The 22,029-nt window shown below is 32.7% G+C and overlaps 1 gene segment (V, D, J or C); it reads left to right on the top strand.

Annotated features, from left to right (window-relative positions):
* The first annotated feature begins 199 nt into the window (after positions 1-199).
* LOC110530298 (M1-specific T cell receptor alpha chain-like) lies at positions 200-22,029 on the top strand. The segment is given in 5 exon segments: positions 200-669; positions 20,672-20,857; positions 21,021-21,062; positions 21,189-21,296; positions 21,504-22,029. Coding segments are annotated over 4 exon segments (375 nt in total).

The following is a 22,029-nucleotide window of genomic DNA, read 5'->3' as shown; positions in this document are numbered from 1 at the left end:
TTTGAATGTAACAAAAATACTGTAGTTCCAGCTTTGTTTAGTTGTATATTGTTGCAGCTCACTAAGATCTGTCTTGTTATTGTGTAAGAAAAGGTCCTTCATAGATATTGTTCAAGGCAGATGCATTGTGTGACTCAAACAAGTAGGAAAGTCATCTTTGGAACAGGGACCAAACTAGTTATTGAAACCAGTAAGTATTACATCAATAATTTGTCTTTAATTTGTCCCTTCGGTCCAACACACCAAGTCATTTTGTCATCTTATTGATATGGTAACATAAAGGCTCACAACAAGATGTACTTACTGGGAAATAATGTGATTCCAAATCAAATGTTGAGTTGAAGGATCCATAAATCTAAGTATTTTATAGTTAATGTACTGTGGGTTCATGTTGTGTGACTACTGGTGGCAATGTTAAACTTATCTTTGGGAGAGGCACACAATTAATAGTTGACTCAAGTAAGTCCATTTTTTTTTATCTTGCTCTAATATTGTTGAAATCAATTACTGTGTACAAGTTTCAGTGTGTTTTTCCGTTAAAGTGTAGCATTATTAGAGGATGAACTAGTCTATTGCCAGAAGGTTAATGTAATGTGAGTTCTAGTCGTGTGACTGCTGATGGCCTAAAAATGATCTTTGGATCAGGCACAACATTGATAGTCAACTCAAGTAAGTTCATTTAATAAAACATATATGTAATGTTGGGGAAATGGAACAAAGTTGAAATGTCAACTCAAGTTAATGCACAAACTGCACGTACCAATGCACAAGCTACACATACACATACATTGTCAATCCTTTTTAGGATAGCTACCAATTGATAGTATTTGCAAACATTACTGCATCAGTTATCCATAACAGTTATCCATAATGACAGTGATAGTTCTTGCTCAGCCTGTTTTTAGTGTGTGTATGCTGGAGGAGGAAAGTTCATATTTGGCAGTGGAACATCACTGTTTGTAAAAACAAGTAAGAATCCATGTTGAAATGTCTTTATTTAGGCTTTGATTGAAAATACCTACAGTAGGGTTGCAGAAGACAACTAAAGCAGCAATTTATTCTTTGCATTAAATACGCAATTACAAAGAGTGGACGTTAAAATGATGTCTGAGAAAAATAGTTTTTCTATTCCAACAAGTTCAGTGTCATTTGAAATATATTCTTAATTCACCAATCCTGACAATCCATATTCCTAATCATGTATTTGGTAAACATTGTGTGACTTTGGAGTCAACAGAGTTGTGTTTGGGCATGGGACAATGTTGACGGTCAATTCATGCAAGTGCATAAATAAGTTAGTGGTGTGGATCATCATAAATGTATTGCGTTTTAAGAATGGCTTTCAGTATTCACACAAAAAGTACACTATGAAATAGCAATAACACAATTAAGAGTAGTTGCTACTTGGTATCCCTGGTCTCTCTGTGATCATTTTTGTTGAGCCTGTTTTTAGTGTGTGAATGATGGAGTGAGAAAGCTCATCTTTGGGAGTGGAACATCACTATCTGTAGAGACAAGTAAGACAAAAAATATGAAATCAATCAACAGTTAATTTTTTTTGTTGTTGTCCTATTTGCCTCCTTTTTGCCTTGATAAATAATTATGAAGGACCTTTTCTGACACAGCAACAGTCCAGATCTTAGTCAGCTTCAACAACATGCCATTTTATATACAAAGCAAGAACTACAAGTAACTTTCATCTCATCTTAGTCATGTTGAACTTTCAATCAATAGGCTATGTTGATGCGATACCAATGAGTAGGCTATTTTACACATTGGACATAGGCTGAAGAGTGGTTATATATGCAATTGGTTTGATTCAGAGATTTCATTTTGATATACTTAACGTTATTACAGTATACAGGCTGCAAACAATACATTTTTAGTTAAGCCCCAATCATTGTGTGACTAACTCAGGACTGGGGAAGGTCCTTTTTGGAGAAGGAATTAAATTGATCATTGAAACAGTGAGTAATTCCTGACCTGCTGTCTCCAAAGTCACACAATGTTTGATATTTACCAGTAAGCAAATACATGATTAGGAATATGGATTGTCAGATTCTGTCAATCACATATGATGCTGATGATTTATGGCAATGATAATTGAACTCAATGTGTTGGAAGGGAAAATATCAATAACCCAAAAACAGTATCCCACTTCACAAAAATGTTTAAGTTAAATATTTATGAGTAGTCCTAAGTGAACAGTGAATCAGTGTTTATGTTATGTCATATGTTACTGTGTGAATGATGGGACAGGAAGACTGATCTTTGGAAGGGGAACCACACTGTCAATACAATCTAGTAAGGAACTTAATTTAACTCACTATTTCAATTTTCTGAAATCTTTACTTAGAAGAAGCAAATTGTTGAATCTGATACTTACATTTTTTTAAACCTTTATTTAACTAGGCAAGTCAGTTTAGAACATTCTTATTTTCAATGGCAGCCTAGGGAACAGTGCCTTGGTCAGGAGCAGAACAATAGATTTGTACCTTGTCAGTTCAGGGATTCGATCTTGCAACCTTTTGGTTACTAGCCCAACGCTCTAACCACTAGGCTACCTGCTGCCCCAGGTTTCCCCAGGTAGCCTAATAGGAATAAAATATAACCATAGTTTCTAGATTCTGTGAAAAACTCTTCATTTTAATCTGAATTAATAGTTACTAAATTGGTGAAAATTGTTATTGGTCAGGCTTGTTGTATAGTGTGGAACCCAGAAATTCCTATTTTGATCTGGAACTAAACTATTCATTGAGACAAGTGAATGCTTCTAGCTGATTATACACGGGAGATACTGTATATACTTTCTATTGTAAAAAATAACACAAATTGTACCCCACTACTATAATATGTTTATACTGTATATTTACAGTGCAGACACCTAAATAATCAATGTAATCCAAGCAAACCGCCATTATTTTGTGTTATAAACTGTAGATCAGTTATATTATCTCCTTTGTAATACATTGTTGTTAAAATTGCATAATAACTTCTACCAGTCATTTCTAAGAGGTGCAACACTGTGACTTGTGGAGACAAACACATATATTTTGACTCGGCACAAAGATGATATGTACAAAAAAGGAATGCAAAAATGATCTTTCACTTCTTCCAACAAGAGAAAGTCAATACTTTAAAATGCTTGTTTGATACACAATCCGTCAACAGTATTTAGATATGGTTGATGTAAATGTCCTCGTAGGCTCAATTCCTTGCTTTCTAAAGCAATTCAGTGTTTTCATTAAACGTTTCAAGAAATGTTCAAACTAAATAGGCCTCTGATCTGATATATTTACCCCCTGTCTAAACACTTATAATAAATAATACATTTAGTGAGCATTTATATGGAAATGATGCTGCAGATGCATTTATGGATGCTCTTTGAACCATCACACAATTACAACCTGGAGTAGGTTCTTGTTGAGTACTAATTCAATGTGTGAATGATAACAACTGGAAAGTCATATTTGGAGCAGGAACTAAATTGATCATCGAAAAAAGTGAGTCTTTTTTGAATTAAACATTCATTTGACAGCAGCAACAAACCTTTTGTTTGTTTATTACTTATTAAAAAACATAAGTATTACAACTTTATCAATGTGTGAATGATAGATGGGTCAAAATCTACGTTGGGATGGGCTGATTGTAATATACAGTTGTATTACTTTTATCATCATGTTTGTAAAGCAATGAGCATGTTAACTTGACAAAACAGATATTGAAAATGCATCTTAATGATCAAATGTTCAATCATGTCATGTTAACGGATTAGGTTTTTGTAATGAGGCCATTGTCTGTGTGAATGCTGGATATAAGATCATATTTGGAGTTGGAACCCAACTAATTGTACAAGCAAGTAAGTTGAAAAAAAAATGGATTGATGCTAGTACCTTCACTAATTTCATTTTGTCGAAAAGGGTTTTCACATGAGCATTTTTAACTTTTAATTGATTTGTGATAAGTTAAAAGGATAGTGAAAAAAGAAAATAAGATAAAGATCAAAACTTGTTAAAATGACCAAATGAAACTATTATCAAGTATAATGACAATATATGATGTACAATTATGTACAATTAATATCTATTATGTACGATTAATAACTTTGAAACTTTAATTGTAGGCGAGAACAAAGCCTTTAAGCCGTTGAGTGTAAACTGAAGTATTCAACCCTTGACCGATTAATGAATCAATTAGTGAAGAACCTCATCCAAATATATGCATTTTTGAGAATGGCAGACCACAGGAGTGCTTTAATGGGAAAAGCTGTTCCATTCACATTGTACAAGAGGGTTTATGTACTGGAGAAAAGTATTGTGTGAATTCTGTAAATGACAAAATAACCTTTGGGAGCGGCACAAAATTGATAATTGATTCAAGTAAGTTGGTTTATTTTACTAGTAATACTTTTATAGTACTTGGTATTTCAAAATATCAACATTATTTTAATTGTCAATCTTCTAAACAAATATTGGATGCAGACTAAAGATTGATTCAATATCTAATTGGTTTAATATAGTCAAGGAATAAAGCTGATCATTAACTCAAGTAAGTAAAAACACATTTTAAATGGTAAGATCAATCATAGTTGAATCATTTAAGAATACAATAAGAAGAATACAACAACAAATGATACAAGAGTTTATTCACTGTATGTGAATATTGATTATGATGCGTTAGAAGCTCTGCTGTTGGGGGTCTGCTGTTTTTGTTAAGCCTTTAGTTAGTGTGTGAATATTGGCGGACAAAAGCTGATCTTTGGAAGTGGAACAACAGTTTTTGTGGAATCAAGTAAGATTTAAAAGAAGATATTAATACTGTTGCTCGTACTTATAACAATCCTTCAATTTAAAATTGTCTCAGTCTGACTACTTACAGTACATATATGTGTTGTAAACTGGTATAATTAAGCCCTAGGAGTTCTAAATGCCATGTCTTACAGCTTCCTAAATGTTCTCCAAAGAGGACCTCTGGAAGTGGCATTGATTATTTTTCTGTGAACATTAATCCAAATCAAATCAAATGTTATTGGTCGCATACACATATTTAGCAGATGTTATTGTGGGTGTAATGAAATGCTTGTCCTAGCTCCAACAGTGACTTAATATCTAACAATACACTCACAAAAATTAAACAATGGAATTAATAAATATGTAAATAATGTGTCATCATTATGATGAAATGCTGCAGAATATGGTTTAATAGATATCTTACATCATTGCAAGTAGATTACAGATCTGCAATTCAGATAAAGACAAAATAATCATACTTTCGACCATTTTCAAGGTATTCTTTCAGTCAATCGTCCACTTATTAGAAGACATTCTAGGTTTATGCTATGTGGGTTCTTGATGTGTGACTCTTGGAGCCAACAAAATCATCTTTGGAACAGGCACCAAAGTAATAGTTAACTCAAGTAAGTTCATTTTCAATAATCTGTTAAAGATCGCTTGGACAAATTAAATCATTAGGTAATTAATTGAAATGCAAAAGGATTCAGATTTGAAAAGTGATCCAAAAGTGTAAAATCAGTCTTTCAAAATGGTACCATAATCAAACTTTCTGTTGAGTGTTCCACATAGTTGTAACTGACTATATGCAAGGTATTGTTTCAGCGAAGAAATCAATTCAATAGCAGATGAGGACATTATTTTGCTAAGAGGTTTATGTTGTGTCGGTTCTTGTTGTGTGAATGCGAATGGATTCAAAATCATCTTTGGGACAGGCACAACATTAATAGTTAACTCAAGTAAGTTCATTTTCAATTCAAATCCATTTAGGAGGGTAGTCTGAACTGAGGTGAAGTACTCTAAAATAGCCTACTCTATGGTATCGCATCAACATAAACTTTCAATCATTTGGCTAACATGACTTAGATGAGATGACAGTTACTTGTAGTTCTAGCTTTATACTTAGAATTACATGTGGTTGAAGCTGACAGAAAAGATCTGTGTCAGAAAAGGTAGTTATTCATAGTTATAGTTCAAGGCTAAAAGGAGGCAAATAGGACAAATATGAGGAAATATGGATGAATATACAATTGATGTCAAATCCATATCTTAAAGAGCCATTTAAAAGTGACCCAAATGTGTATAAAATCATGTCAAACTGATCCACACAGTGTTACCATTTACAGTCTGTTTCGCAGTGATTCAACAAAATCCTTTTTGGAACAGGCACTAAATTTACTGCTGATTTGAGTAAGTTCATAAAAAAATATCTAAACTGTGTAAAGAGTTTCAGTGTTTTTTTTCAGTGAAATGCTCTTAGCCTTAGAACATGAACTAGTATTTTGCTAAAGGTTTATGTAATGTAGGTTCATGTTGTGTGACTGCTGATGGATTCAACAAAATCATCTTTGGGACAGGCACAAAATTAATAGTTTACTCAAGTAAGTTCATAAATAAAAAAAATAAAAAAATATATATATATATTTTAAAGGTGGCCTGTTTACATAGTATTTACACAGGCAGACACCAATTACAGTGTAGTAACATGTTGTTGCAAGGTACTTCAGCTGTTACACCTGTTATTTGTTTGAGCCAATTGATACTGTGCTATCATATTTTATTTAAACTATCAGTAGCCAGAATCAGATGTGGGGCCCATTTCATTTCGGGCAATTGAGGTAGTAAAATAAAATTCCATATCAAGAGTTGAAAAATCATAAATTGAAAACTAATGTCCCTTCTAAGGGATTGGATTGTAACTTACTTACATCTCCTGAATTGGTCAAATTGACTCTAACTTGTCAACATAGAGCCTGTACAGTTTATGTAATGTGAATTCATACTGTGTGACTACTGGAGGTGGTTACAAGATTGTCTTTGGGACAGGCACAAGATTAATAATTAAATCCAGTAAGTACATTTTTTTTCTTCTAAATATTGTACTAGATTCAACAGATCACAAGATGTTAAATTAAGATAAATACATGGCTATTGAATGATCCAGGTAATTACATTTTTGAATGAGTCCCATAGTGTTGTGCACTAACGTAAACCAAGTCAAAGTATGCAATCTGATATATTTATATGAGTAGTACTCTATGAGTAATTGCTAAGGGATCTAGCACAGTGTGACAAGTGCGAACAAACTCATATTCGGTCAAGGAATAAAGCTGACTGTTGACACACGTAAGTGCAAAGGCAATTTAAAAGATTGGATTAATCATGGTTCTGCAACATAACATTATGAAAACGTATGAATATTGGAATGAACGGAGCAACAGTATATAAAACAAGATTAACTAGTCTTTTGTCACAAGGCTTATGTAATGTGGGTTCTAGTTGTGTGGCTACTGATGGCCTAAAAATCGTCTTTGGATCAGGCACAAAATTAATTGTTGACTCAAGTTAGTTCAATTATTTTAATATTAATGTAGTGTTGGAGAAATGGAACAAAGTTGACTGACGATTCACATACAAATGCACAGACTACACACTGTCACATATTTTAGCTGCCAATTTATAATATGCGCCAAAAACAGATACTAATACTTTATCTCATATATCCATAACCCCACTAACTACTCATATGTAGCATCTGGTAATCTGCACTGTAAAAACTGCATTGCTTCAACGTAAAAACAGAAGTTACCTGGCTGTCTAAATGTTTAAGTTGTCAATTCGGGGAACCAAGTTAAGTTGACAAAACTAGGCCATAAAGTACTAGCGACATTATAATATACAAGTTCATCCAACTTAACATTAAGTCAAGTTCAACTATCTAAAACATTTACAGTGATAGATTTTGCTCAGCCTGTTTTTAGTGTGTGAATGTTGGAGTAGAAAAGATCATCTTTGGCAGTGGAACATCGCTGTTTGTAGAAAGAAGTAAGGAACCATGTTGAAATGCAATTTAGTTGATGTGGATTTGAATTGAAAGACTTACCGTAGGATTGCGTAAGACAACTGAAGCATTAAATAGGCAATTACAAGTTGAGTGTCATTTGAAATATAGACTTCATTCTCCAAATTCCTAATCATGTATTTGCTTAGATAACAAACACTGTGTGACTGTTGGGGTCAGAGTTGTTTTTGGGCATGGAACAAAGTTGACGGTCAATCCAAGTAAGTGCATAAACAAGATAGTGATGTGGATTATCATAAACGTATTGCATTTAATGAATGACTGTCAGTATTTGCACACAAAAAAAATAAGCTATCAATTATCAATAACTCCATTAAGAGTAGTCGCCACATGGGGACTCTGGTCTCTGTGATTGTTTTTGTTGAACTATTTTTAGAGTGGGAATGTTGGAGTGGGAAAGCTCGTCTTTGGGAGAGGAACATGACTATTTGTAGAGACAAGTAAGACATTAAATCTAGGCTTAAGTATTAGGATTAATTGATTTACTAGCTTGAGCGCATTGACCGTGGCGCAACTGTAGATAGTGGAGGTCAACATCCTGTTGACTGTCATAATACATGTCTGGTGACAACAATTGCTGAGACACCAAATGTACTTTAATCAAGAGTGAGCAAAGTCATCAAATTAGTTTGTTTAAAAAATCCATAAAAAAATGACTGCATTATCTTACAATTAAAACATTGATGAGTGTACCAACCCCAAACATTGTGAAATGGTGTTTCTGTTATGCCATATGTTCCTGTGTGAATGATGGAACTCGAGGATTGAACTTTGGAACTGGAACAACACTGTCAATACAATCTAGTAAGGAGACAAATGTCATGTATTTCACATTTATGGAAATGTTCATTTAGAAGAAACATTGGCTTGAAGTCCATGTACATCTATATTTAGTGGAATTTGACATTTTCCTTGAAATAGGAATCTAATACAACCATGCTTCCCAAATCCATGTCCATCTAAAAAAATTTGATTCTGTGACAAGCCATGTGTTTTTAACTGATTACTAAATTGGGGAAGATGGTTATTGGTCAGGCTTGATGTACTGTGTGACTGCGTCTGGAACCCAGAAATTCCTATTTGGATCTGGAACTAAACTGATCATTGAGACAAGTGAGTGCTTCTAGCTGATTATACACATAATATATTTGATATGCTTTGTCTTGTCAAAAATATCACCAATTATAGTATCCCACTACTAACATGTAAGTTTTACATGTTTATCGTCTAGACACCCAAAGATGAATCAATGTACTCTTAATTGGACAATATTCCAACCAAACTACTATAATTAGTAAGTCACTAATCCTTTGTGATACAGTTTGTTTAAATGACATAATAACTTGAACCAGTAATTGCTAAGAGATGCAACCTTGTGACTTATGAAGCCAACTAATTTATATTTGGACTTGGCACAAAGATTACTGTTTATTCCAGTAAGTATTCCAAACAGAATCAACTGAACATCAAAAAGATATACAAAAATGGAATGTAAAAATGCACAAAGGTGTCAGTGTTTTTTTGATTGGCCATACTTACTGTGTGAATGATGGAACGTGGAAGCTGATCTTTGGAGGTGGAACACATCTAAATGTAGAATCTAGTAAGACTATCTTTCACCTCTTTCGCAAAGAGGCTGTTGATTCTTAAAAGCCGTGTTTGTTACGTAAACATTTAGCATAATAGTATTTGCACATGGTTGATGTAAATGTCTTCATAGACACTCTAGAAAGCGTACAATCTCAAAATCTTCTAAAGGAGATCTATGAACAGGGAAAAGTAAGAATCAAAACAATCAACACTCAATTCGTTGCTCTTTAAAGCGATACAAAGAATGCTATCTGTTAAGAAATACAACTTTTCATTAAATATGTTTAAAAGAAATAGTCAAACAAAATAGAATAGTGATCTGAACTATCACACAACTATAACCTGGAATAGATTGTGGAGTAGGTTATTGTTGAGTACTAATACAATGTGTGAATGGTAACAACCGTAAAGTCATATTTGGAGCAGGAACAAAATTGATAATTGAAACAAGTGAGTATTTTTTCTAATAATATGAATTTGTCAGCAGCAATAAACCTTTTGTTGGTTCATTTGTTGTGATGCAGCTGGCATGTAAACTTTCAAATGATGTGAACAATGGATGGAATAACATCTACTTTGGTGAGGGCATAAAAGTTATTATTCAGCCAGGTTGTAACTGACAAACAAAATAGGATAGTGATCTGATATTTTTACCCACTGTCCAAGCAAATTTAGTATAATACTTTTAGTGGCTATTTATCTGGAAATTATTCTATAGATGCATCTATTGATGTTCGATAAACTATCATACAATTATAGACTGGAGTAAACTGTGGAGTAAGTTATTGTTGAATACTAATTCAATGTGTGAATGTTAATAACTGGAAAGTAATATTTGGAGCAGGAACTAAATTGATAATTGAATCAAGTGAGTATTTTTCAAATAAGTATAATTTGACAGCAGCAACAAACAATTTCTTGGTTTATTTGTTATGATGTATTTAGTTTTCACATTTTCAAATTGTGTGAATGATATATGGAACAAAGTCCACTTTGGGCTGGGAACTTGTTCAGCCAGGTTAAAATTGTATGACATTTATCAGAAATAAATGAAGCAGGAAGAGTATTGTCAATCTTGATAAAATATATATGGAAAATAAATCTTACTGTATATGGAAAATAAATCTTACTGCCTATGATCAAATGGTTAGTCAAATCATGTCAACAGGTAAGGTTTTTGTAATGAGGCCATTGCCTGTGTGAATACTGGAAATAAGATCATATTTGGAGTCGGAACCCAACTAATTATACAAGCAAGTAAGTTGATGAAAAGTATGCAAAATTACTTGTTTCAAACATTTTATAAGGTTCAATAAATTGTGTTTTAGGATTTTCACATGAACGGTTTCTCTTAATTAATGCATTAGGTTAAAAGGATAGGGAAAATAGAGATCTCCAAATCATAAGAAAAAAACATGTTAAAATGACAAAGTAAAACATATAATGGAATTAGCCTTTTTGTCTTTGAGTATGAACACAAATATTCAATACTACTTTTAAGTGTAAAACATAGCTTACTAAGTTAGTGAACCACCTCATACAGCATTTCTACATGTTTGAGAATGTGTTTTTATGGGAAACATTATCCCATTGGTGTTGTTAAGGAAGGTTTATGCAATGGGGCAAAGTGTTGTGTGAATTCTGGATATGGCAAAATAACATTTGGGAGCGGCACAAAATTGATAATAGATTCAAGTAAGTTAATTGACTAGATATGCTATTATTTTATATTTCAAGATGCGATATTTCAATAAAGGCAGTTCCTTATTGTGGGATAACTGTGTTACTCTTACTATGCAATTATAAAGTAATCACTAAATTACTATTTAACAACATGTTAATGATATGATATGCTGTTACTAGTGCACTTACATTGTTACTACAGAAGTGTTACCAAATCCAGTTGAAAAAACTATTAGAAGATTAATCATAACTATTGATCGAATGAGGTTTCTTGTTCACATCTCTAAACTACTAGATCTTTAAATCATCAATTTTCAGTTTGGAATTTCCGTTAAACAGCTATCATTGTTGGGTTGTTTTTGCAACCAGAGATATCATTGTGTGAATAACAACTTAAACAAAATAACATTCGGATCTGGAACAAAAGTTGTCGTCTTGTCGAGTAAGTGCAATTTCAACATAGCAAGAAGTAATACTAGCTACTGTATATTTGTACTGTCTAAACCCATTCATATTTAATATTATATCACTAGATATCAGTAGACTACACACTGCACAGCATTGTAAGCAACACATGTATATATCAATGAACAATTTAACTATTCACGTAGACCTCCAACCATTAACCAATACGCATCAGACCCAAATCATTATTATCATGTTCCTGATAGTAATACCTTGAAGTCACAGAGAAAGTATACATGAAAAGTATACATGAAGTCTGAGTTATTTTGACAAATACTAATGCTGAATCTCTCTGAACTTTACAAATACTATAATACAATTATTATATTAATATTAGTGTAATTCGCACATTTTCTTCTGTAGGGCATATCTTATAAGTAGATCTTTAAAATATTAAGTTGCAGTTAAGTATTTAAGTTTTTGCAAACTGACATATCATTGTGTGAATACCAACAATATCAAAATCATATTTGGATTTGGTACAAAACTTGTTGTGCTGTCAAGTAAGTGTATATTAAAATAAGTATAACATTTTAAGTAATAAACCTTAATATGTTTAGTTTTATATGATATTTCATCAGACTACAGTGTCGTTGTCAATAGATTTAAACATTGAAATAAATATCGTCGTTTTGCAATCGCACCACTTCAAAATATGATACTTTTTTAGATACAAAACTATTTTATATGTTAAATCTTTGAAAATCTCTTCATTACATTTTACTACAGTTTTCTTTGATGAAGCTAGATAAAGAAACGGTTATTGCTCACAGTTAATGCACTGTGTGACTGGAACAGGAATCAATAAACATATTTTTGGAACGGGAGTAAAGATCCCTATTGAGGCCAGTACTACATTTCAAACATCCTATGTAAAACCTTACTCTTAGGTGATAATGTTGGGGAAATGGAACAAAGTTGAATGTCAACTCAAGTAAATGCTCAAACTACACATAAAAATGCACAAACTACACATGCACATACTTTAGGCAATTATTTTAGGATAGCTGCCAATGTATGTTATTTGCAAACATTGCTGCATCAAATAGCCATTACACCACAGACTATGTAGTATCTAGTAATCTGCCCTGTAAAAACTTAATTGGTTCAAAATAAAAATGGAAGTTATACAGAAGTTATATGTGTTTAAGTCATGGCAACTCAGAGAATAAAGTTGAGTTGAAAAAACTAGATAATTCATATTTTTAAGTTGAAATATACATAAAAATAACAGTCATAGTTTTGCCCCACCTATTTCCTCAGCCTCCTATTTGGCAGTGGAACATCGCTGTTTGTAGAAACAAGTAAGAAATCATGTTGAAATGTATTTAATTAGTTGATGTGGCTTTGGTTTGAAAGACCATACAGTAGGGTTGCAGAAGACAACTAAAGCAACATTGCATACCTGGCATAAAATAGGCAATTGCAAAGGGTGGATGTTAAAATGATATCTGAGAAACCAGTTGATACTAGTTTTTATATTCTGAGAAGTTTAGTGTCATTTAAAATATATACTAAATTCACCAATCCTGACAGTCTAAAATCCTAATCATGTATTTGCTTACATATCAAACACTGTGTGACTGTCGGAGTCAACAGAGTTGTGTTTGGGCAGGGAACAAAGTTGACGGTCAATTCAAGTAAGTGCATAAACAAGATAGTGGTGTAGATCATCATAAATGTATTGCGTTTTAAGAATGGTTGTCAGTATCAATTACATCGTTAAAAGTGATCACTCCATGGTAACTCTGGTCTCTCTGTGATCGTTTTTGCTGAGACAGTTTTTAGTGTGTGAATGTTGGAGTGGGAAAGCTCATCTTTGGGAGTGGAACATCACTATCTGTAGAGACAAGTAAGAAACAATGTGGGGTTCAGATTTGTTGATTTAATAGGTTGGTCTCAAGTTTTGAAAAATAATTATACTACAGCTCAATCAATCAACAATATTTTAATTGTTAACCTTCGAAACAAATATTGGACGTAGACTGAAGTGATTCAATATCTAATTGGTTTAACCCAGAGACTTCATTTTTATATACCTAACTTTACTGAAACAATTGAAGCTTTAAAATTGAAGCAAAAAAATATTTTTTGGTTAAGGCCCAAGCAATGTGGGACTGACTCTGGACTGAGGAAGGTCATTTTTGGAAAAGGAATTCAATTGATAATTGAAACCAGTGAGTAATTCCTGACCTTTGTTGATTCTGTTAATCACAGATGACATAATACTTCAGGGGGATGATTTATGGCAATGTTAAGTGGGCTCATTGTGTTGGAAGGGAAAATATCAATGATCCTAATTAGTTTGATTAAAAGCAGTATCCCACACGACAAACGTTTTTTAAAGTTAGACATTGATGAGTGGTCCCAACCCCTACATTGAATCAGTGTTTCTGTTATGTCATATGTTACTGTGTGAATGATGGGACACGAAGACTGATCTTTGGAAGGGGAACCGCTCTGTCAGTACAATCTAGTAAGGAACGAAATTTCACTCACCATTCCACATTTCGGAAAATTGGAATCAAATACAACCGTTGTTTCCAAATCAATGTCCAAGTCAAAGATTTTGATTCTGTGGAAAGTCCTGCATTTTAAACTGATTACACTAAATTGGGGGAGATGGTTATATTTCCCTGGTCTTGTCAAAAATAACATAAATGATTCTATCCCACTAGTATAACACATGTTGATAGCATTTGCCTCCACTCAAAAATGAATATAATGTTTGAAAATAATCCAACCAAACGACTATTATTTTGTACTATAATTTGTAAATCACTAATGTGAACTCATTTGTAGTACATTTAGTTCAAATGAGAAAATACACTAACTTGCGGCAGTAATTGCTAAGAGATGCAACACAGTGTGACTTACGGAGCCAACAAACTTATATTTGGACTTGGCACAAAGATGACAGTTTATTCCGGTAAGTATTAAAAATAAATTCCAAGTACATTAAAAAATGCATTCAAAAAGGCTTGTTTGTTACAAAAACATTCAACATTATTTAGATATGGTTACCGTAAATGTCCTCGTAGACACTCTATAAAACAGGCCGTCTTTAAAATCAAAACAATGGAAACTTAAATTCTTGTTTTCTAATGTAATACGGTGGAGGATGTCTGTTAAGAAATTATTTATTGAATTAATATTTCTAAACAAATTGACAAACAAAATATGATAGTGATCAAATATATTTACTCTACTGTCCAAACACATTTAAAAAATACATTTAGTACCCATTTACATGGACATTATTCTGTAGATGCATTTATGGATGTTCTATAAGCTATCACACAATTTTAACCTGGAATAGGTTGTGGGGTACGTTATTGCTGAGTACTAATACAATGTGTGAATGCTAACAACCGGAAAGTCATATTTGGAGTAGGAACTAAATTGATAATTGAAATAAGTGAGTATTTTATATATATATATATATTGATTTGACAGCAGCAACACACCTTTATAAGGTTTACTTGTTAAGATGCATTGGGTTTTCACATTTTCAAATTATTGATGGATGAAGTCTACTTTCGGCAGGACACACAATTTATTTTTCAGCCAGGTTAAAATGTAATTACCTTTATCAGAAATAAGTTAAGCAGTGAGAGTTTTGACAATCTTGCCAAACTTGATATGGAAAATAAATCTTATTGTAGGCCTATAGTCAAATGGTCAGTCAAATCATGTTAACAGGTAGTGGTTCTTGTAATGAGGCCTTTGTCTGTGTGAATACTGGATATAAGATAACATTTGGAGTTGGAACCCAACTAATTATACAAGCAAGTAAGTTGTTCAAACATTTTATTAGGTTCAATAGATTGTGGGTTAGGATTTTCACATTAGCGGTTTGACTCTTAATTGATACATTAGGTTAAAATGATAGTGAATATAAAGATGTCCAAGTTTTAATAAAATACATGTTGAAATTATGAAGTAAAACATATAATGGAATATTTTGACAAAATAACAACTGTTAGTTACATTTGACAGGTTTAAAACTTCAATTGTATGTTAGGACCACGTCTTTACATATTTTAGTATTAACACAAATCTTCAATACTACTTCAAAGTGCTAAATATTGCTTAACAATTTTGACAACTACCTCGTACAACTACCTCGTACATTTGTGAACTACCTCATACATTTTGAGAATGTGAGAACTCATGTTTTCATGGGGAAAGTTATCCCATGGATGTTGTTAAGGAAGGTTTTGCAATGGGGCAAAATATTGGATATGGCATAATAACCTTGGTCAGTGTCATAAAATTGATAATAGAACAAAACTTGCTCTCTGGAACAAAACTTGTTGTCTTTTCGAGTAAGTACTATATCTACATAGTAGTAACTAATACTAGATACGTTTGTACTGTATTGTTTGACTAGATTCATATTTGATACTATATCACTAGATATCAGTATCACACATCATTGTTACCAACACCTTTCTATAACTGAATCTATTGCAATTCAACTATTCATGTTGGCCACCTACCATTCACCAATACATATCAGACCCAAATCAATGTTATCATGTTGCTGATAATGAAATGTGAAATCTCTTTTAAAATTGCGAATTCTAGTTATGACGTAATGATATATTAATATACTTTTAATTGTAGTATGTTCTTCTCCAGAGCATATCTAATAAGTAGATCTTCAAAACATTAGATTTCTAATAAATTCTTTGCCGGGCTTTTTGGGGTCAGGTTTTTATAACCTGACCTATCATTGTGTGAATAACAACAACTTCAAAATCATATTTGGATCTGGAACGAAAGTTGTTGTCCTGTCACGTAAGTGTTTATTAAAATAAGAATTACATTTGAAATAATATAACTTTACATGTTTTGTTATGACAGTGTCATTGTCAAAAGATTTAAGCTTGCAAATAGATATTCTCGATCTCAATCGCACCACTTAAAAATATTATTATTTTTACAACTATTTTATATGTAAAATCTGTGAAAGTCTATATTCTATTTCTACTACAGTTTTCATTTGATGTAGTCAGCTAAAGAAATGGTTATTGCTCATAGTTAATGCAGTGTTAGTGGAACAGGAATCAATCAACTTTATTTTTGGAGCAGGAATAAAGATCACTATTTTTTAAATACATTTTTATTTTATTTAACCTTTATTTAACCAGGTAGGCAAATTGTCATTTACAATTGCAACCTGGCCAAGATAAAGCAAAGCAGTTTGACACATACAACGAAAAAGAAACCTGCCAAAGAAGTTAGGTGTTAAAGCAATACACCTGACACTGACCTTGTTAATGATTTATGAGGTGTTTGTAAATTGTTGTTCCGGGTATATAATTCGCCAAAATAATTTGGTTATTTTTCCATAAGAAATTTGTTACAGAAACAAAAACAGTTGTTCGTGGGAAGGTCTGTGTGACTAGTACTATTACACTTTTTCTTCAAACAAACAAATCACAAAGAAACTTTCATCATTATAGCGCACATTGGAATTGTCAAATGTGACAGCTAGCTTGATAACTGTCACATTATGGAGTGGAACTACAGGTGGTTCAACTAAATGCCACATCAGCATGTTCACAGCATAAAGCTAAGATTGTTCTTCTAGATATTTGTCTGGACCTACACATTCTTGCAAACTAGAAATAATGGTTTTTAGTTGTAGAGTAAGAACTTGGTTGACTAGCCAGCTACCACCAATTTGCCAATATCAGGCTGTCCATGTTGTATTTAAAAAAAAAGATTATATCAGTTAATGTTTGAAAGCGCTTATATATAGGTAAAGGCCCAGTGCAGTCAAAAACTAGATTTTCCTAGGTTTTATATATCTTTCCACACCATGAGGTTGGAATAATACTGTGAAATTGTGAAAATTATGATAATGCCCTTTTAGTGTAAGTGCAATTTGAAAAGACCGCCTGAAATTCCAGCCTGTTTTGGTGACTTCACCAGGCGGTAAATTAGTTAAAAGACCAATAAGAAAGAGAGTTCCAAACCTCTCCACCAATAACAGACAGTTTTCAGTTTTCCCCTCCCGACTCAGAACACTCCCAGATAGTCCTAGCTAGATTCTTGCTTGAGAATCTGCACTTTGCTAAGAAACTATTTATGTTTCTTTTTGACCACTTTAACATTCTTGATTGTTACCCAGAAGTGATTTGATATTGAGATAAAAACGGCTGCATTGGACCTTTAATTGATGTTACATAATTCTTTATTTGAAATGCTCTGCATTTAATTGATTCATTATAGGTTAAATGAATAGTAAGATAGAAAATAAGATAAAGATCAAAACTTGTTAAAATGACCAAATGAAACTAGTAGACTATAATGACATTATAAGAAGTTAAGAACTATTGCGTACAGTTTATGAGTTCAAAAATGTAGTTGTGGGTGAGAACAAAGCCTTTAAGTCTTTGATTGTGAACAGAAGTATTCAAAACTTGAACAATTAATGAATCAATTAGTCAACATCTTCATTAGAAATTATGAGAATGGCAGAGCCCAGGAGTTATTTCATGGGAAAAGCTATTTAATTCACATGTTAGAGGGGGGTTTATGTAATGGGGAAAAGTGTTGTGTGAATTCTGGATATAACAAAGTAACCTTTGGGAGCGGAACAAAATTAATAATTGATTCAAGTAAGTCCATTTACTAGTAATACTTTATTATTATTCGCTATTTCAAGATTTGGTATTTCAATAAAGGCAGTTCCTTGTTGTGGGGTAAACAAAATATTGTTGGGTTGTTTCTGCAATCGGACATATCAGTGTGTGAATAACAACTTCAACAAAATCATTTTTGGTCGTGGAACAAAATGTGTTGTTCTGTCGAGTAAGTGCAGTATCTACATAGTATTATGTAATACTATTTACATTTGTACTACGTTGTTTAAACAATTCATATTTGATAATTTAACGGAGACTATACACTATACAACATTGCAAGCAACACATTTCTATAACCCCATTAACAATTCAGCTATTCATGTAGGCCGCTTATCATTAACCAACATGCATCCGACTCAGATTAATTTTTATCATGTTATTGATAGCCAATTAAGGATGTGTGAAACTATACATGAAGTCTGAGCAGATTTAAACTTATTTTGACCGATACTCAATCAGTAATGTGAGAACCTCAGTCTTGAAATGCTACATCTCTGAACTTTGCAAATTCTAAGAGGAAACTGTACATACAATTTTAAGTAAAATCTAGTTGTTTGTTTTTGTAATGAGGCCAATGTCTGTGTGACAAGTGGATTCAAAATATCATTTGGAAATGGCATCCAACTAATTGTGCATTCAAGTAAGTTTATAATGTGTCTATGATAGTAGTAGCAGCTGTAGCTGTAGTAGTAGCAGCAATAAATATTATAGAAAATATATCTTAAAAATGATGTATTGGTAACTTGGTAACATTTTACATTTAACTTGCTACTATATCTGTGAAGTAGGGCTGTAGTACCTATAATGATTATTGGTAGACATTTACACCTCATCGTTATTATAATAATTACAATACATATAATTACAAAACACACCATTTTAACAAATTGGTTTCACCTTCCATTGTTATGTTTTTGCATGAGAATAAGTTATTGTGTGAATGAGTATCAGAAGATCACATTTGGTTCAGGAACCAAAATGTTCATTATGACAAGTAAGTGTAAAATGGCAGATCTTATCCAATTTGTAAGCTATTAGTTTTGGGTAAAAAGTATTTCTAAGAAAATGTAAAATTCATCTGAAAATGGTGTAACAGTAGATCACAGTACAGTACTTTAGATAAACATTATACACATATTGCTCACTGGCTAAAATGACAAATAAATATTGTCAATTGCAATCTTGCCACAAAAAATAGCCGTTACTTGAAATACTAAACTACTTCGTATGTACATTCAGTGAATTGAACATATTTACATATAATTTAGAATTGAGCAAAAATTGAATGTATATATTCATCTTTATTTAAATTACGCTACAGATTTAATTTGATGTAGCTAGGTAATGATAAATGGTATTGCTCACAGCTAATGAACTGTGAGTGACTGGAACAGGAATCAATAAACTTGTTTTTGGAACTGCGGTAAAGATCACTATTGAGGCCAGTTAAGTACTACATTTGAAAGATCCTATGTAAAATCTTACTCTTACGTGATTTAAATTATTCAGTATTATTACAAACAAAGTATTTCTGCTTAGATCACCAAAGGTTTGTAATGTCTGTCTGAATCCTAATTTGAAATCATGGGGCATGACATGCATTTTCAGTAAATTCTCCCATTAAATTTAATGCATGATTAATTCAATATCCTAACTTTTGTGCGTTTATCTATAAGTCAAGATGCAGCCCCTAGTGGTCATATAGGAACAGATAAAGTGTAAAAACTGGAGATAGCTACCTTGAATGCCACTTCATAAAGAAACCTGACAACTAGGCCAGGAGATAAAGACATAAATCTGACACTGACCTTGTATATGTTTGATTTAATTGATGTTCGGGGTATATAATTCGGCAACATGATTTGGTTATTTTCCCGTAAGAAATCTGTTACAGAAACGAAAACAGGTTTTTGTGGGTAGGTACATGTCTGGGACAATCTTTGGGTAAGGGATTACACTTTTTCTTAAAAAAACAAATGAAAATGATAATGTAGCTTACATTAGAACATCCAATGTGACAGCTAGCTTGATAACTGTCTCATGATGGAGTGGAACTACAGGTGGTTCAATTAAATGTGGAATCAGCATATTCACAGCATAAGGCTAAAGTAGTTATTCTAAACATTCATGTAAATGAGAGATAATAGTTTTGAGTTGTATAATCGGAACTTGGCTGACTGGCCAACTACCACCATTTTTCCAATATCAGTGTCCATGTTGTATTTTTTGAAAAATTGTTAGATCAGTTCATTTTTTAAATGCTTAGACCTAGTTAACCGATGTAACATCATTCTTTATTCGACATGCTTTGCATTGTCATGATGCCACTATTTTGAATCCAACCAAGGTATTAGAAATGGAGGCCCAAGTTCTTAATAAATGTATATTTTTGTGTTTTACAGGAGAGAAACATGACCCATCTTACTACAGCTTGAAGTCAAGAAATACCACAGCTTGCCTGGCTACAGATTTCAGCGCACACAATGCTACTACGCACTTGGAATTATTCAACAAGACAGAGGCCACCAGAATGAATGGGGACAGCTACTACAGCCAGGTTGCCCTCGGAGGAGAAAATTGCACTGAAGGTACTTTTCAGATGATGCCAAATCACAGCATATGTATGTGCAGCGTATGTATGTGCACTCATTGTGAACATAATTTGTGTAGATTAAGATGACAATTACAAATGTTGCCACTAACCATACTGTACGATATACTTAACAATTTGTTTTCTCTATTTGCCAGTAGGTGGTTCAGAGAAATGTGAAGCAAACTGGTATTTTGACACAGGTACATATCAGAGCATTTACTCTCTTCATTTGTGATATGATCAAACGTCTCAAAAAAATATCACCCTATTTGGCACTTGTTTCTTATAATATAAGATATTGATCACTATGGTATTTCCATTTCTAGATGCAAAGATCAACTTCCTATCCCTGACCATTCTGGGCCTGAGAATTCTGTTCCTGAAGACCATCGTTTTCAACGTGCTGATAACTCTTCGACTGTGGATGAGTTAGAGTGAGTTCATAGTTGCACAGTTTCTCTTTACAACTCAATCTGCAAGGCAGAACATGGTTTTGTGATTGAATATTTTTATGGAAAGGTATATTGTGAACAAGACAATGCCTTGTTTTCCAAGACTGATATTTAACATGACACTTACCTCTGAGCATGTGTATGTGTATATCATGCACTAATTTGTTTTTTAAATGTATATATTTTCAGAAGATGTCCATCAGTCCCTCAAAGACAACACAAGAAATCCTTCCCAGAAGAACTATTGAATTGAATTGTAATTACATCCTCACTGTAGGAAGTAGATTGCACTCATTGGAATCTCTTGATTGTCTGGAATGTCAAATACATCACTATCCTCCCAGACAGACATTGGTTCAAATTAAGAATCCAGCATTGATTTGCAGAAAACATGTCTGTTGAAGGATTTGTAAACATGTTCTTCAAGTCATAAATATGATATGATATTCTAATTTGCTTACCTGTATATATATATTTCTCTCCAACTGTTGTGACTTGTGATAGTACATCAAATTGTTTTTGATTCTGCTCTCTCTTTGCTTGAAATATCATGAACCTCAATTTGTATTATTCTTTAGAGTAAAAATATATATAGCTAAATGTAACGGAAATATATAAGAAACTATTCCTTTTTTTGTATATTGATTTAAAAAACAGTCTTTGTAAAGTGTTTTGTTTTGATGAAAATATTAATTAAATAAATACATTATATGGA

This window comes from Oncorhynchus mykiss, chromosome 8 (genome assembly GCF_057628025.1).
Source record: "Oncorhynchus mykiss isolate SJ-2025 chromosome 8, ASM5762802v1, whole genome shotgun sequence".
NCBI lineage: Eukaryota > Metazoa > Chordata > Actinopteri > Salmoniformes > Salmonidae > Oncorhynchus > Oncorhynchus mykiss.
The sequence above is the reverse complement of the archived record's forward strand: the minus strand, read 5'-3'. Positions and strand labels throughout refer to the sequence as shown.